The 18,893-nt window shown below is 46.0% G+C and overlaps 2 protein-coding genes across 3 annotated transcripts in view; one reads left to right on the top strand and one right to left on the bottom strand.

The window, feature by feature from the left end:
• Positions 1-13,352, bottom strand: part of MUS81 (MUS81 structure-specific endonuclease subunit) — a 391,902-nt gene extending 378,550 nt beyond the window's left edge. For both annotated transcript variants that reach the window (XM_044271087.1, XM_044271085.1), the window contains exon 1: positions 11,839-13,352. The gene's annotated coding sequence lies outside the window, so the exon portion shown is untranslated. The remainder of the gene's footprint in view (positions 1-11,838) is intronic.
• On the top strand, positions 11,431-18,034 carry CFL1 (cofilin 1). The gene is made up of 4 exons (XM_044271090.1): positions 11,431-11,588; positions 13,365-13,672; positions 16,851-16,927; positions 17,031-18,034. The coding sequence occupies exons 1-4, from the start codon at positions 11,586-11,588 to the stop codon at positions 17,141-17,143; spliced, it is 501 nt and encodes a 166-aa protein (XP_044127025.1). The 5' UTR covers positions 11,431-11,585; the 3' UTR covers positions 17,144-18,034.
• Positions 18,035-18,893: the final 859 nt, after the last annotated feature.

The following is an 18,893-nucleotide window of genomic DNA, read 5'->3' as shown; positions in this document are numbered from 1 at the left end:
CCCCCTGGTAAGGCTCCATTCAGACGTCCGCATGTGTTTTGCGGATCCGATCCATGTATCCATAAAAATCATACGGACGTCTGAATGGAGCCTTACAGGGGGGTGATCAATGACAGGGGGTGATCAGGGAGTGTATATGGGTGATCACCCCCTGTCATTGATCACCCCCCTGGTAAGGCTCCATTCAGACGTCCGCATGATTTTAACGGATCCATGGATACATGGATCGGATCCGCAAAACACATGCGGACGTCTGAATGGAGCCTTACAGGGGGGTGATCAATGATGGAGGTGATCAGGGAGTGTATATGGGTGATCACCCCCCCTGTCATTGATCACCCCCCTGTCATTGATCACCCACCCCCTGTAAGGCTCCATTCAGACATTTTTTTGGCTCAAGTTAGCGGAAATATGTGAATTTTTTTTTTTGTTTTTTCTTTCAAAGTCTCATATTCCACTAACTTGTGTCAAAAAATAAAATCTCACATGAACTCACCATACCCCTCACAGAATCCAAATGCGTAAACATTTTTAGACATTTATATTCCAGACTTCTTCTCACGCTTTAGGGCCCTTAAAAAGCCAGGGCAGTATAAATACTCCACATGTGACCCCATTTCGGAAAGAAGACACCCCAAGGTATTTGCTGAGGGGCATATTGAGTCCATGAAAGATTGAAATTTTTGTCCTAAGTTAGCGGAAAGTGAGACTTTGTGAGAAAAAAACCAAAAAAAATCAATTTCCGCTAACTTATGCAGAAAAAATAAAAATTCTATGAACTCGCCAGGCCCCTCATTGAATACCTTGGGGTGTCTTCTTTCCAAAGTGGGGTCACATGTGGGGTATTTATACTGCCCTTGCTTTTTAGGGGCCCTAAAGCGTGAGAAGAAGTCTGGGATCCAAATGTCTAAAAATGCCCCTCTAAAAGGAATTTGGGCACCTTTGCGCATCTAGGCTGCAAAAAAGTGTCACACATCTGGTATCGCCGTACTCAGGAGAAGTTGGGGAATGTGTTTTGGGGTGTCATTTTACATATACCCATACTGGGTGAGAGAAATATCTTGGTCAAATGCCAACTTTGGATAAAAAAAATGGGAAAAGTTGTCTTTTGCCAAGATATTTCTCTCACCCAGCATGGGTATATGTAAAATGACACCGCAAAACATATTCCCCAACTTCTCCTGAGTACGGCGATACCAGATGTGTGACACTTTTTTGCAGCCTAGGTGGGCAAAGGTGCACACATTCCAAAGTGCACCTTTCGGATTTCGCAGGCCATTTTTTACACATTTTGATTGCAAAGTACTTCTCACACATTTGGGCCCCTAAATTGCCAGGACAGTATAACTACGCCACAAGTGACCCCATTTTGGAAAGAAGACACCCCAAGGTATTCTGTGAGGGGCATGGTGAGTTCCTAGAATTTTTTATTTTTTGTCGCAAGTTAGTGGAACATGAGACTTTGTAAGAAAAAAAAAAAAAAAAATCATCATCATCATTTTCCGCTAACTTGTGACAAAAAATAAAAAGTTCTATGAACTCACTATGCCCATCAGCGAATACCTTAGGGTGTCTACTTTCCGAAATGGGGTCATTTGTGGGGGGTTTCTACTGTCTGGGCATTGTAGAACCTCAGGAATCATGACTCAGGTGCTCAGAAAGTCAGAGCTGTTTCAAAAAGCGGAAATTCACATTTTTGTACCATAGTTTGTAAACTATTTTACCCAAACCATTTTTTTCTTGCCCAAACATTTTTTTTTCATCAAAGACATGTAGAACAATAAATTTGGCGAAAAATTTATATATGGATGTCGTTTTTTTTGCAAAATTTTACAGCTGAAAGTGAAAAATTTCATTTTTTTGCAATTGATTAATAACAAAAAAAGTAAAAATGTCAGCAGCAATAAAATACCACCAAATGAAAGCTCCATTAGTGAGAAGAAAAGGAGGTAAAATTCATTTGGGTGGTAAGTTGCATGACCGAGCGATAAACGGTGAAAGGAGTGTAGTGCCGAAGTGTAAAAAGTGCTCTGGTCATGAAGGGGGTTTCAGCTAGCGGGGCTGAAGTGGTTAAGGAGTGCCAGAGGTCACCTGCGCTAAACCTCAGTAAAGGTCATTTATCCCCAGTTACTCCTCTTGATGCATTGCCTTATGTTCTTTCTGACAGGGTGATGCGACTAACCCGGTATGGGACTCAGTATCTGAGCTCAGATTGGGAGATCTCTCGAGGTTGCCCTTCTCCGATTTTTATGAATCCATCCGAGTGGAACCACCTAAAGTGGGTACTGACATACAAAAATGGGATTTTGAGGAAGTTTAAGTCGTCTAAACACTCCCAGATGATAGATCCCTCTTGGTTGGAGACCATGGTCTTTTTGCCAAAATTACCACCTAAAGGCGATCGGCAGATCTTAGAGAAAAGAGATGATACGCCACCCTCTTACCTGAGGGAATGGGAAAGAGAATTAGATATAAGTCTAGAAGACTCTAGTAGATCCTTCATCCTGTCACACTCACATGGATTCTCCAGATGTGTCAAGGTGCAAGAGAATTCACTTAAAACCCTCACTAGATGGTATTGCACGCCTGAATTCCTATACAAAATTCACTTGGGTAATTCGAGTGACTGCTGGAGGTGTCTGGAGGGACTGGGCAGCCTTTCCCACATATGGTGGTACTGTCCGAAAATTAGGCAGTTTTGGGATACGGTGGAGGGCACCATGAATAAGATTTGTCCAGGGCACTTGACTGCTCCTCTAGTATTGTTATGGAGGCCAGAAGGCAAATTCACGCCCCATAAAAATAATCTACAGACGCATATGATTATGGCTGCCAAGTTACTCATTCCAGCGCTGTGGAGAACTCCCGATCCGCCTAGCGTATCCATGTGGTACGAGAAGATGAACCACTGGTGTAGAATGGAGGAATTAGCGAGTTGGGACACTCATAACAGGCAAGGTTTTTTGAATACTTGGCAACCATGGCTGTCACATATTGAAACACAACAAAGAAGGGTCAACTACTCTGACCAGAGCGTTCAGAGATCCCCCCCCACCCCGAATGGAGAGTAAGGAGATGAGACACGAGATTACCTTGAGAAAGGTCCAGTTAGGAGCCAATTGGCTAGGCCTACTACCTATTCCTACAAGTATCTGATCAGGTGAAAGTGATGTGAGATTAGGCATAACATACTGCAATATTTAGATTTAAGACTCGTGTAGAACTCGCTAATGGAGGGAACTTACTCGACTTTTTGTTTTACGTTTTTCCTTTATTCGTGTTGTTTCCTTATTACAAATTTTGGAACAGTAAGTGTATTAGGCCCCTTTCACACGGGCGAGTATTCCGCGCGGGTGCGATGCGTGAGTTGAACGCATTGCACCCGCACTGAATCCTGACCCATTCATTTCTATGGGGCTGTTCACATGAGCGGTGATTTTCACGCATCACTTATGCGTTGCGTGAAAATTGCAGCATGCTCCTCTTTGTGCGTTGCGGTGCGATAATCCACGCAATGCAGGCCCCATAGAAGTGAATGGGGTTGCGTGAAAATCGCAAGCATCCGCAAGCAAGTGCGGATGCGGTGCGATTTTCACACATGGGTTCTAGGTGACAGTCTATTCACTGTATTATTTTCCCTTATAACATGGTTATAAGGGAAAATAATAGCATTCTGAATACAGAATGCTTAGTACAATAGTGCTGGAAGGGTTAAAAAAATTAAAAAGTTAACTCACCTTATCCTCTTGATCGCGTAGTTCCCGGTCTGTTCTTTACTAGCTGTGGGCTAAAGGACCTGTGGTGATGTCAGATCACATGCTCCATCACCATGGTGATGGACCATGTGATTGGAGCATGTGATCTGATATCACCACAGGTCATTTAGGCCACAGCTAGTAAAGAAGAGACCGGGAACTACGCGCTCAAGAGGATAAGGTGAGTTAACTTTTTTATTTTTTTAACCCTTCCAGCACTATTATGCTATGCATTCTGTAGTCAGAATGCTATTATTTTCCCTTATAACCATGTTATAAGGGAAAATAAAACATCTTCAGAACATCAATCCCAAGCCCGAACTTCTGTGAAGAAGTTCGGGTTTGGGTACCAAACATGCGTGATTTTTCTCACGCGAGTGCAAAACGCATTACAATGTTTTGCACTCGCGCGGAAAAATCGTGCATTTTCCCGCAACGCACCTGCCTCTTATCCGGGCAAAAAACATGACGCCCGTGTGAAAGAGGCCTAAGAATCGCAAGATTCACAATGCATGATAAGTTAGGTCGTCGGAAGACCCTTTTGCTTAACAATGATGTAGGTTATACTTGTGACTTGCGATGTATTGCTCTATTGGCCAGTTGCACTGGTCCTGCCTTTTCCAAAGGCCTTATGTATATGTAATTATACGCTTTTTGTTGATGATAAACACAATAAAAAAGAGAATGTTAAAAAAAAAAAACTAATTTGATCAGTTTCTATGAGGAGGTAAGTTCTAGACTTGACAGCGGCGAATCAATGGATGTCGTATATCTGGACTTCTCCAAAGCATTTGACACTGTACCGCATAAAAGGTTAGTATACAGTACAAAATGAGAATGCTCGGACTGGGAGAAAACATCTGTATGTGGGTAAGTAACCGGCTCGATGATTAAAAACAGAGGGTGGTTATTAACAGTACACACTCAGATTGGGTCGCTGTCACTAGTGGGGTACCTCAGGGGTCAGTATTGGGCCCTATTCTCTTCAATATATTTATTAATGATCTTGTAGGAGGCTTGCATAGTAAAATATCAATTTTTGCAGATGACACTAAACTGTGTAAAGTAATTGACACGGAAGAGGACAGTATACTACGACAGAGGGATCTGGATAGATTAGAGGCTTGGGCATAGAAGTGGCAGATGAGGTTTAACACTGACAAATGTAAGGTTATGCACATGGGAAGGAATAATGCAAGTCACCCGTACATACTAAATGGTAAAACACTGGGTAACACTGACATGGAAAACAACCTAAGAATTTTAGTGAACAGCAAACTAAGGCCTCATGCACACGACCGTTGTGTGCATCCGTGGCCGTTGTGCCGTTTTCCGTTTTTTTTCGCGGACCCATTGACTTTCAATGGGTCCGTGGAAAAATCGGTAAATGCACCGTTTTGCAGCCGAGGCCGTGATCCGTGTATCCTGTCCGTCAAAAAAATATGACCTGTCCTATTTTTTTGACGGACAACCGTTCACGGACCCATTCAAGTCAATGGGTCCGTGAAAGAACACGGATGCACACAAGATTGGCATCCGTGTCCGTGATCCGTGGCCGTAGGTTGCTTTCATACAGACGGATCCGAAGACCCGTCTGCATAAAAGCTTTTTCTGATCTAAGTTTTCACTTCGTGAAAACTCATTTCCGACAGTATATTCTAACACAGAAGCGTTCCCATGGTGATGGGGACGCTTCTAGTTAGAATACACTGCAAACTTGGTACAAAACTGCCCCCTGCTGCCTGGCACCACCCGATCTCTTACAGGGGGATATGATAGCACAATTAACCCCTTCAGGTGCGGCACCTAAAGGGGTTAATTGTACTATCATATTCTCCTGTAAGAGATCAGGGCTGCCAGGCAGCAGGGGGCAGACCCCCCCCCCCCCCAGTTTGAAGATCGTTGGTGGCACAGTGTGCGCCCACCATCCCCCCCCCCTTCCTCCCTCTATAGTTAAAAATCGTTGGTGGCACAGTGTGCGCCCACCATCGCCCCCCCCCCTTCCTCCCTCTATAGTTAAAAATCGTTGGTGGCACAGTGTGTGCCCACCATCACCCCCCCCCTTCCCCCCTCTATAGTTAAAAATCGTTGGTGGCACAGTGTGCGCCCACCATCGGCCCCCCCTCTCTCTATAGTAGTAACAACCATTGGTGGCAGTGTGCGGCCTCCCATCTCCCCCCCCCCCCCCCCCCGATCATTGGCGGCAGCGTGGTTCCGATCGGAGTCCCAGTTTAATCGCTGGGGCTCCGATCGGTAACCATGGCAACCAGGAAGCTACTGCAGCCCTGGTTGCCGTGGTTACTTAGCAATAGTACAATAGTAGAAGATTCATACTTACCTGCTTGCTGCTGCGATGTCTGTGACCGGCCGGGAGCTCCTCCTACTGGTAAGTGACAGTTCTTTAGCAATGCACCGCACAGACCTTTCACTTACCAGTAGGAGGAGCTCCCGGCCGGTCACAGACATCGCAGCAGCAAGCAGGTAAGTATGAATCTTCTACAATTGTACTATTGCTAAGTAACCATGGCAACCAGGGATGCAGTAGCTTCCTGGTTGCCATGGTTACCGATCGGAGCCCCAGCGATTAAACTGGGACTCCAATCGGAACTCCGCTGCCACCAATGATTGGGGGGGGGGGGGGGAGGAATGGGAGGCCGCACACTGCCACCAATGGTTGTTACTACTATAGAGAGAGGGGGGGCCGATGGTGGGCGCACACTGTGCCACCAACGACTTTTAACTATAGAGGGAGGAAGGGGCGGGCGATGGTGGGCACACACTGTGCCACCAACGATTTTTAACTATAGAGGGAGGAAGGGGGGGGGCGATGGTGGGCACACACTGTGCCACCAACGATTTATAACTATAGAGGGAGGAGGGGGGGGGTCTGCCCCCTGCTGCCTGGCGGCCCTGATCTCTTACAGGAGAATATGATAGTACAATTAACCCCTTTAGGTGCCGCACCTGGAGGGGTTAATTGTGCTATCATATCCCCCTGTAAGAGATCGGGTGGTGCCAGGCAGCAGGGGGCAGTCTTGTACCAAGTTTGCAGTGTATTCTAACCTGAAGCGTCCCCATCACCATGGGAACGCCTCTGTGTTAGAATATACTGTCGGAAATGAGTTTCACGATGTAGCTCATATCCGACAGTATATTCTAACGTAGAGGCGTTCCCATGGTGATGGGGACGCTTCAAGTTATGTTCGGGTGTCCGCCTGGCCGTGCGGAGGCAAGCGGATCCGTCCAGACTTATAATGTAAGTCAATGGGGACGGATCCGTTTGAAGATGACACACTGTGGCTCAATTTTCAAACGGATCCGTCCCCATTGACTTGCATTGTAATTCAGGACGGATCCATTTGGCTCCGCACGGCCAGGCGGACGCCAAAACGACTTTTTTTTCATGTCCGTGGATCCTCCAAAAATCAAGGAAGACCCACGGACGAAAAAACGGTCATGGATCACGGACCCATGGACCCCGTTTTTGCGGACCGTGAAAAAAAACTGTCGTGTGCATGAGGCCTAAGGCTTCGTTCACATCCCCGTTCAGCCTTTCCGTTCTCCTGCTCCGTTTAGGGGCAGGAGAATGGAAAGGACGGATAAGCACATAACTGACACCAAACTGAGTCAAACGGAGCCCTTAGGACCCCATAGACTATAATGGGGTCCGTTATGTTTCCGCTCAGAAGATGATTTTTAAGCAGAGACGGATCCGTCCTGCATGCACAACTTTTGTCTCCGCTTAAAAATCATCTGAGCGGAAACATAACGGACCCCATTATAGTCTAAGGGGTCCTCAGGCTCCGTTTGACTCAGTTTGGTGTCAGTTATGTGCTTATCTGTCCTTTCCGTTCTCCTGCCCCTAAACGGAGCAGGAGAACGGAAAGGCTGAACGGTGATGTGAACGTAGCCTAAGCTGTAAAAACCAGTGTCAGGCAGCTTCTGCCAAGGCTAATAAGATAATGGGTTGCATCAAAAGGGGCATAGATGCCCATGATGAGAACAAAGTCCTACCACTTTACAAATCACTAGTCAGACCACACATGGAGTACTGTGTATAGTTCTGGGCTCCTGCGAACAAGGCAGACATAGCAGAGCTTGAGAGGGCCCAGAGGAGGGCAACTAAAGTAATAACTGGAATGGGGCAACTACAGCACCCTGAAAGATTATCAAAATTAGGGTCATTCACTTTAGAAAAAAGTCGACTAAGGGGCGATCTAATAACCATGTATAAATATATCAGGAGTCAGTACATAGATCTCTCCCATCATCTATTTATCCCCAGGACTGTGACGAGGGGACATCCTCTGCGTCTGGAGGAAAGAAGGTTTGTACACAAACATAGAAGAGGATTCTTTACGGTAAGAGCAGTGAGACTATGGAACTCTCTGCCTGAGGAGGTGGTGATGGGGAGTTCACTAAAAGAGATCAAGAGGGGCCTGGATGTATTTCTGGATTGTAATAATATTACAGGCTATAGCTACTAGAGAGGGGTTGTTGATCCAGGGAGTTATTCTGATTTCCTGATTGGAGTCGGGAAGGATTTTTTTTCCCCTTAAATGAGGAAAATTTACTTCTACCTCACAGGTTGTTTTTTGCCTTCCTCTGGATCAACTTGCAGGATAACAGGCCGAACTGGATGGACAGATGTCTTTTTTTGGCCTTATATACTATGTATTTTTGCATCACTTTTTTTTGACAGATTTCTAGCACAGAAATATTAGTAAATCTGGGCCAGTGTGTCTTACCACTAGCATTTTCCTCAAGGCATCTTTTCCTTATAGAGAATGTGTTGGCTAAACGCATGAACAACACAAAAAAAAAAAAAAAACACTTGTTTGTCCTGTGTCCTTCACCTAATATCTGGAGCTGGTGTCTTTACCGCATAAAAAAAAAAAACACCAAACATCTCAGGTGAAAAAAAGAAAACTGTGAAATTATGGGGGATGTTTACTACATCTTATATGCCACTAAGGAAAAGGCCTAAGATGTCCCACAAGAATCAAGCCCTGGATACAGCTGTATGAATGGAAAAATAAAAAAAGCTATAGCTCCGAAAGGAAATAAAAAAAAAAGGAAAATTGAGGAACCTTAAAAAGAGGTATTCCGGTTATGTTATCTCTTATATACAAGATAGGGGACAGGTATTAGATTGTTGGGGCCATACGTCTGGGATCCCCACCAATCACGAAAACAGGGACACCGTACTCCATAAGGACCCCCAAAATAAATGGAGCGGCCGGTAGAGCATGTGCACAGCCACTCCATTAATTTCAAGGTGCTCCCATTCTTATGATTACTAGGGCTCCCAGCGGTAGGAACCCCACTAATCTAATTATTTGGGGTAATTTCACATAAGCGGAATAAGGTTAAGAACTATCTTTGGAGTAAGGGAACTTTCACACTAGCGTTTTTTAATTCCGGCAGCCAGTTCCAGCAACTGAACTGCCTGCCGGATCTGGCAATCCATATACAAACAGCTTTTTTTCTGGATCCGTTGAAATACCGGATCCATCTCATGACATCCGGTATCATCCGTAATAAAAGATCCGGTATTTAAAGATCCAACGCAAAAATAGCTCCTGGCACATGCGCAGATTGGAGAACCGGATCCGGCAATTTCCAGAACACTTGGTAATGGGCCGGCATTAATACATCTCTATGGAAATAAATGCCAGATTCGGCAAGTGCTGTATTGTCCCGGGATTTTGGCTGGAAAAAATACAACTACGGTATTATCTCCATCCTGAAATGGCAAAAAGACTGAACGGAAGACATCTTGAACGGATTGCTCTCCATTCAGAATGCATTAGGAGACAACCAAATATATATTTTCCCCAGTATTGAGACCCTTTACCGGATTTCAATACCGGAAAAGAATAATGCTAGGGTGAAAGTACCCTAAGGCGCCATTCACACGACTATATCTATTTTGCGTTCTGCAAATTGCGGATCAGCAAATCATAGATACCGGCCACGTGCATCCCACACATTCTGCTGCATATTAGAAATGCCTATTATTGTCCACAAAACGGACAAGAATAGGACATGATCTTTTATTAGTTGAATGTGTCCACATCCAATCCACATTATTGGGTCCTGAAAGTGATGATCTGGACCCCACAGGGCCATGAGATTACATGAAGAGACAGAAGGATTTGATCACTATGCGGAATCCTCGGTGCTTTCCTCACACCTGCCTAAGGCTACTTTCACACTTGCGGCAGTGTGATCCGGCGGGCAGTTCCATCGTCGGAACTGGCCGCCGCTGACTGAAAGCATTTGTGAGACGGATCCGTCTCACAAATGCATTGCAAGGACGGATCCGTCTCTCCGCTTGTCATGCGGACAGACGGATCTGTCTTGTACATTTTTTCTCATTTTTACTGATCTGCGCATGCGCATTCCGGAACGACGGATCCAGCATTCCGAATGCCGGATCCGGCGCTAATACATTCCTATGGGAAAGTCTTCAGTTTTTGTTCGCCGGAGAGAAAACCGTAGCATGCTGTGGTTTTCTCTTTTGCCTGGTCAGTCAAAACTACTGAACTGAAGACATCCTGATGCAAACTGAACGGATTACTCTCCATTCAGAATGCATGGGGATATGCCTGATCAGTTCTTTTCCGGTATAGAGCCCCTGTGACGGAACTCTATGCTGGAATAGAAAAACGCAAGTGTGAAAGTACCCGTAGGCCTCTTTCACACGAGCGTGACGAATTAGGTCCGGATGCGTTCAGTCAGTTTTGTCTGCGATTGTGTTTAGTTGTTCAGTTTTCTCTGTGTGGGTGCAATGCGTTTTGATGCGTTTTTTCACACACGTGATAAAAAACTGAATGTTTACAAACAACATCTCTTAGCAACCATCAGTGAAAAACGTATCGCACCCGCACTTGCTTGCGGGTGCAATGCGTTTTTCACGCAGCCCCATTCACTTCTATGGGGCCAGGGCTGCGTTAAAAACGCAGAATATAGAACATGCTGCGATTTTCACGCAACGCAGAACTGATGCGTGAAAAACAACGCTCATGTACACAGACCCATTGAAATGAATGGGTCAGGATTAGAGATGAGCGAACTTCTGTTTTAAGTTCGGCGTCTAAAGTTCGGGGGCGGGTTAGCGGAGAATCCCGATCTGGAACCGGATATGGATTCCGACTTCCGTTGTGGTCCGTGGTAGCGGAATCAATAATGGCCGATTATTGATTCCGCTACCACGGACCACAACGGAAGTCGGAATCCATATCCGGTTCCAGATCGGGATTCTCCGCTAACCCGCCCTCCGAACTTTAGACGCCGAACTTAAAACAGAAGTTCGCTCATCTCTAGTCAGGATTCAGTGCGGGTGCTATGCGTTCACGTCACACATTGCACCACGCGGAAAACTCGCTCGTGTGAAAGGGGCCTTACACTTTTGCACACAGTACATCACATAGTCCTAATGTTACAGGGGCTGACAGGGAAATAAGCCAGCCACAGCAGACCGAGCACATTTCACATCTTTCTCTCGCATTTCCACCGCGGGTCCCCACCCCATGTGTCACGCTGCGCTTCCACCTAACCAATAATGGCTTCCCCGGACTGAGACCCTCCCAGCCGCTGCCTACAACTCCCGACAGCCTCTGCGCGCACAGACAGGAAGCCCGCCCCTCCCTCTTCATTGTGCAGCGCTTAAAGAAAGCGGAAGGAGGAGACAGAGAGGCTTCATTTCGGTGCGAGTCTGTCAGGCGGCTGCACGGTCTTTTCTACCACCTCCTGAAGCTACCGTCGGCGGTCCCCTCCTATCTCCAGATCCCTCCGCACCTCTTCTACCCACTAACCCCAGTAAAAATGGTGAGTAGAACCATCTGAATTGGGACATGGCACATTCAGGAGGGTCTGTGCCCGAGCGGAGCCGCTCCCTAATGCCGCCATTTTCTGAGACCCTTGTCAGTCGGCCCCTATCTGACTGCACTTTGCTGCGGCCACTGGTTCCTACGGGTGACTGCGCAATGACGTGGTTGACTGCAGACTGGAAAGTGTGCGGGTGACTCACATTAAGACTCCTCAGGATATCACACAGACAACGGTGGCAGGTTCTTACCGGTGACGTCTCGTTATTGGCAGGTTCTTACCGGTGACGTCTCGTTATTAAATGACTGAGGCCGGTGACGCGAAATGTAGGTGTACGTGCTCTTGTCGAGGAAATAAAAGGGCGGGAACGGAGCCCGTCGGCATTTGGGTGTGGCCGGGCGCGCTAGACCGTATGCCCCGCCCCCTGTGACGGCGCTGGTAGCGGATGGGGCGAGCGTCCACCTCGCAGGATGCTGTGCACGCTACTCGGCGTTTGCGAAGCCGCCTGCGCTTCTGTGTTGTGGCAGAGGAAGTCTTTTATCGCGCATGTCGTGGCGGGCCTGCCTTGTGTCTGTGACCGGCCTGCGGTTCTAACAGAGGAGCAGCTGGTCACTGGGGGTCCTTTATGTTTATGACCTTTTTGTTTTTTGGCACTTGACAACCTTTTAAAAACGACGTCACATGGGTGATGTGTGGGGACTGGCGGGGACTTTTTCCGCCAGGTGTGAGGGCTGCTGAAGGTGCATCTAGAGGCATGGGCATCTTCCATAGGCTGCAGTATACGCCCAGGCCGTGGGGATTATTTTAGGGACATGTGCACCTCTGATTCCCGTATTGTGGAATCTGCCAAATCCTGCGGTAGTTAAGCAGGTGCTCAGATGCACCCCAGTATTGCCAGCGACCACACACACACACACACACTCTCTGTTAATTCAAGTCCTGTACTGCCACAATGTGGTCACATCTTGTGCTTCTGCAAAGGAGGCCTCCACTGTGTATGGCCATGCTGGATATACTCCTGGCATACATTGGGGCCTGTGAATGTGTTTAGCATCTATGCTGTGGGCTATCCTGGCACTTGAAGAGGACATGGATAACTGCGCCAGACAAGTGAGTAACCTGGGGGGCAAATGTCGTCTGTAATTCATGAATGTTGCTCAGCTGGAAATTTAAGGGTACTCTCTACATTAGAAGAATCCGGCAGACCACTGCCTGCCGGGTGTGGCAATCCATATGTAAACGGATATCACTGGTTTCCAGGTGCGGATCAGTCTCACACTGCAGTGCAATACCCGATCCCTCGTGTCATCCGGAAAAACAGATCCAGGTTTTTTTTCTTCAGATTTAACAGTCTAAGCATACGCAGGCCAGGAAACTGGATCCGGCATTAATACATTTCAATAGAAATTAATGCCGAACGAGGCAAGTGTTCCTGAACTTTCTGTGTTATTTTCTCCGGCCAAATACCGTAAGAGGAATGGAAGACATCCTGATACATACTGAATGGATTGCTCTCCGTTCAGAATGCATGGGGATAATTCCTATATATTTTTTTTTCGCTATTGAGCCCCTATGACGGAACTCAATACAGGAACGGTATTGAGCCCCTATGATGGAACTCAATACAGGAAAACTTTAACGCTAAGCCCAATTTCAAGAGCATTCTGTCTTCCCTCTGTATATTAGAAGTGCACAGGGGTAACATTCCTGTATGGGATGATCTCTTACAATGGTCTTTCTTCCCTCACATTCTTTACTCCAATATTTGTGTTGTAGGCCTCAGGTGTGACTGTTTCAGATGACGTCCTTCAGATCTTCCAATGCATGAAAGTGCGAAAGGCCTGCACCCCTGAGGAGGCAAAGAAGCGCCGGAAGGCTGTTATATTTTGCCTGAGTCCTGATAAGAGAAGAATTATTCCAGAAGAAGGGGCAGAATTCCTGGTGGGAGATTGTGGGGGGAAGATTACTGATCCCTACAAGCACTTTGTGGACATGCTGCCCAGTGATGACTGCCGTTATGCCCTTTATGACTGCACCTATGAAACAAAGGAGAGTAAGAAAGAGGATCTGGTCTTCCTTTTCTGGTGAGTTGAGGTGGACTTGAAATTGTGCTTAGAGTTCAGAAAGCAATGTTATACCTTGAAGGGGGATATTGGGCCTGGCAACAAGGAAAATCGGTATTGATTGGCATTCCAGTGACCACTTGTTACATCCATAGAATATCTGACAGAACCTCAGAGGAATGTGTGGAGAGAACAGCAAAAAAATGGTACTCAGGACATAATGTCTGACAAATCAGTGCGCTATAAAAAAAATTGTGAAATTGTAAGATGTCCTAGAGAAATACTATGCCATGCAATGGAAAACAGGATAATTGCGAATGCCTACGTGCTTTAGATGCCACATACACACCACGTGACATTAGTTTGTTCATTGCCTTGTCTTTTGTCTTGGGTTTTAGTTTTCACTTGTAGCTGGGATACATGGTGTTCAAGAGGAGTCTGAATACTGATCTGTAAGGGTTACGTGTAGCTAGATGCCATAATGTGGCAACAGATGTTCCTTGTGGAGAACCCATCTGAGTATTGAGAAATTGTAATAGTCCAGCGCCTGGAATCTGCCTTACAGGATGGTGCTTTTCTAGACAAGACAACACTAAGGGTAGTAATATATTTTAATACAAAAAGAGCAGACTGCGTGTTGCATACACTTCAAGCCACAAATGCTGTACAATAGCCCGATTAGGTGAATAGCCGCCAAAACGGTCAGTGTTGGTAGGACCAGCTGGCCTAAATTGGTGCCCTGGGGACATATTTTGTCACTGACAAGTTGCCACCAGCAGTGTCTGGCAGTATATAGCAATCTTCTCTGAACCGATGGATGCTAAGTAAGCATATGGAGGGTAGGGAGCTATACCTGTCAGTCATTTGCTTTGTAAGGCAGCATCTATGACTGAAAGAAAAGACTGTTAAATGCCTGTTTTTCATCCTTTTTAAACAGCAGTTAGGGTACTTTCACACTAGCGGCAGGACGGATCCGACAGGCTGTTCACCATGTCGGATCCGTCCTGCGGCTATTTCGCCGTGCCCGTGGACCGCCGCTCCGTCCCCATTGACTACAATGGGGACGGGGGCGGAGCTCCGGCGCAGCACGGCGCTGCACGGAGAAAGGCCGCCGGACTAAAATTACTGCATGTCAGGCTTTTTAGTCCGGCGGCTTTCTCCGTGCAGCGCCGTGCTGCGCCGGAGCTCCGCCCCCGTCCCCATTGTAGTCAATGGGGACGGAGCGGCGGTCCGCGGGCACGGCGAAATAGCCGCAGGACGGATCCGACATGGTGAACAGCCTGTCGGATCCGTCCTGCCGCTAGTGTGAAACTAGCCTTAAGAGCTGACTTTCATTGGATTTAAAGAGGACCTTTAACCAGAATAAAACTTCTAAACTAACTATACAGGCATGTAGAGCGGTGCCTAGGGACCCCCCTGCGCTTACTGTTATACCTCCGTTCTCCTGTTATTGCCTCCGGTATCTTCATAGTTAGGCTCCCCCAGGGGAACCTGCTGGTGTCTCATTCTCCCATGCTGCAGCGCTGGCCAATCACAGCGCTCAGCTCATAGCCTGAGAGGCTTTTTTCTCTCAGCCTATGAGCTGTGTGCTGTGATTGGCCAGCACTGCAGCATGGGAGGAGGAGGGCTGGCAGGTTCCCCTGGGTGGAGAAGTTTTATTCTGGTGAAAGGTCCTCTTTAAGTTAAAACTCCAACCCTTACAGTGCCCCAGTATAAATGTACTTTGTTCTGCCTCTGTAGTTATAATAGCCCACGTTGTGCCCCAGTACATATTGGCCACCACATATGCCCTCATACCCGCTCCTCAGACTCTTCACTGGATGCAGGAGGACCTGACTTTTCTTAAAGGGATTCTGTCACCTGGCTTTTAGTGACTGCTTTTAACATCACATCAGTCTGCTCTTTGTATTAAAATATACTAGTATTACTACACTTAGTGTTGTCTTTTGTCTAGAAAATTGCTTTTATTAATATGGTAATTACCTGAGTAAGGATCCCAAGGGGCTGTCCCTCCAGCAGCTGGAGCCCAGATGTGCCCCCTTCTCCTGGAGTCCAGCACTGCCCCACTGCAATTTATTTACTACTCATTGCTGGCTGGCGCATGTCCCGTAAGGCCGATTCCAGGCAGACGTGTATCCACGGAATGCGTTCGCTGAGCCATAACCTAACGCACGAGCTGTAGATACACATTGGCACCTGGAATCGGCCGTAATTACCAACTTAATAAACTTTTGTCCAGAAAAAGACACTAAGAGTAGTAATACTAGTATATTTTAATGCAAAACAAGCAGACTGATGTGATGTTAAAAGCTCTGTCACTAAAATCCAGGTGACAGAATCCCTTTTAAGGCTACTTTCACACTGATTTGGCTTTTAGTTTGAGATCTGTTCAGGGCTCTCACAAGTGGTCCTAAATGGATCAGTTTTGCTCTTAATGCATTCTGAATGGAAAAGGATCCACTCAAAATCAGTTTCCCTCCGTTCAGTCACCTCTCAGCTCTGGAGGCGGACACCAAAACCCTGCCTTCAGCGTTTTGGTGTCCATCTGACGAGAACTGTGCCAAATGGGTCCGATTTGACACACAATGTAAGGGGACGGATCCATTTTCTATGGCACAATAGAAAATTGATCCGTCCTGCATTGTCTTTCAATGATGTTTAAGACGGCTCCATCTTGGCTGTTATAATTAAAACGGATCCGTTCTGAACGGCTGCAGACCATTGTATTATCTGAACAGATCTGCACCAAACATGTGTGAAGGTAGCCGAATTCCTATTCTTGTTGCGGTTTATTTTTTAACAAGTGTTAAGACTATGCACTCCTAGCCTTGAGAATAGCCCCATAGACTAATTGGCTCTGGAACTGCCCAACTGATGGCTCGCTGTCATGATTGCATTATGCTCATTGTTCAGATCTCACACTTGGCTACATTGTAGTTTGGTAGGTGTAAGACAGAGCTTTGCAGAGGGTACATGCCAGCTTGCACTTGCATGGTTTCATGAGCTTTTTAGCTTCCCAAGGTTTTGTACTAATTTGAATTGTGGCAATGATGCACAGGCTTGATGATCATCCTGGCTTTCAACATTACAAACTAGTGTTATGGTAAAAATGGAATAAACCCACTTAAATAGTGCTTTTAGATGTGCAAATATAAGGATGCCATGGCCTGTCTAAAAAAAAAAAAATTTGTTTTCTCAGGGCTCCTGACGGCGCGACACTGAAAAGCAAAATGATATATGCCAGTTCTAAAGATGCAATCAAGAAGAAATTCTCAGGCAAGTATCCGGAGCTAAAGTGTCCATAATCACTAGACTATTCACCTTGGCCATAAAATTGGATAACTTTTGTCTCAATGTGACTATTTGACTTATTTTGCAGGTATCAAGCACGAAGTACAAGCGAACAACAAATGTGACATTAAGGACCGCTCTGCCCTGGCTGAGAAACTTGGTGGCTGCACTGTCATCTCTCTAGAAGGCATGCCTCTGTGAAGACCCACATCTGTGCCACTTAAAGAGGCTTCCATGTTATCAACCCTACCCCAACAGTGTCTCCTGTTACCCTCAAACCCTACATGCCTCTTGATTAGGAAGTCGTTCAACAGGGCGGCTTCTCCTTTAAGCCCTTCCACAACAGCCATAAATGTCCTCGTAATTATACTTTTCTTTCCAACAGAAGCAGCTTTCCGTTCTAGTTATGAAATGTCCTTCAGCCCCTCCATTCTTCATTTGCCTCCTAAGTTGAGTTATTTTGCCAAAAGCAACCTGGCATCTTACCCGTTCTCCTCACTGTTCAGTAACCCCAAACTGGGCGCTGTAGATGTGGATCAAACTATGACCTGTAACATGCTGCTTGTGGGTTAGGCTCTAACATTCCCAGAACCTGCTTTCGGTTGTCATGAGTGCACCTCCAAATTCCACTTTTGCAGCATTCCTTATGTTACCCTTCTGATGTTTGCAGGGTATTTGTAGTAATTGTAGTATTGTTAGGAAACAACTTTTTTTTTTATTTTTTTTTTAAGAGGTGTGTAATGGCAGTTAATAATTGTAAACCTTCAGTAGCACAGAATTCCTTTAACTTGAGAAGAATGGGACACAGCTCTTTGCGCTAATCCACTATTCAATATTTCATTTTTGAAATGGATGGCTACACAAAGTATGTTTTGCCAATTTCCTCAATTCCATGACTCATATTTTTGGCACTTGTGTTAAGGGGTCTTTGGGAGAGTTAAGTACAGATGACTGAAGCCTTTCACCACCTACAACTCCCTTTACCCCCTCAGTCACTTGTTCATTGCAGTCTTTAATTCCTCTTGTCTTGCGTTACTAATATGGAAGTTGTAATGACAGATCCAACATTAATAAAGGAATTGTTTCATGTGGTCACTTTGAATCTTTCAATTACTTGATGCAAGCTACAGACCCCCCTAACATCGTTTATAAGGCTGGAAAAATACATTTGTCCATCCAGTTCAGCCTGTTATCCTGCAAGTTGATCCAGACTAAGGCAAAAAAGAGTGAATGCTGGCTCTCCATTGCAGCACCAAACCTTGCAAAGAATTTGGGATACCCCGGTTAGAGGCCTCACACTGACTGTCAATGCAATGTAATACAGCAAGTACTGTACTGGTTTAATCAAACCCCAGAGATTAAGTCCCATAGTGGGACAAAAATGGGGTTGTATGATGCTGGGTTGTATCTAATCCTATCCTGTGTAATACTGTCTGCTGACGACATAAGATTAGATATCCTGTGGGAGAGCTGTGTATCTAATATGTTGTCAGCAGACAGTATTACACAGGATAGGATTAGATACATGCACTCAGCAGACAGTATCACATGACAGGATTAAATATAGCTATTCAGGCATTACTCATGATAGTATTAGATGCTCAGCAGGCAGTATCACAGGATAGGATTAGATACATAGCTCAGCAGACAGTGTCAAAAAGGATATGGTTAATATACACAGCTCAGCAGATGGTATTGGATTAGATGCACTAGTCAGTAGACAGTAACACAGGATCAGATTAGATACACAGCTCAGCAGACGGTATCACAGGATAGATGCACGACTCAGCAGGCAGTATCTCACCGGGTGGGATTAGATGCACAGCTCAGCAGACAGTATCAAATACAGCTCGTCAGGCATTACGCAGGATAGGATTAGATACACAATTTAGCAGGCTGTATCACATAGGATTAGGTACATAGCTCAGCAGACAGTGTCACACAGGATGAT

The sequence above is a fragment of the Bufo gargarizans genome, chromosome 10 (genome assembly GCF_014858855.1).
Source record: "Bufo gargarizans isolate SCDJY-AF-19 chromosome 10, ASM1485885v1, whole genome shotgun sequence".
In the NCBI taxonomy this organism is placed as follows: Eukaryota; Metazoa; Chordata; class Amphibia; order Anura; family Bufonidae; genus Bufo; species Bufo gargarizans.
The sequence above is the reverse complement of the archived record's forward strand: the minus strand, read 5'-3'. Positions and strand labels throughout refer to the sequence as shown.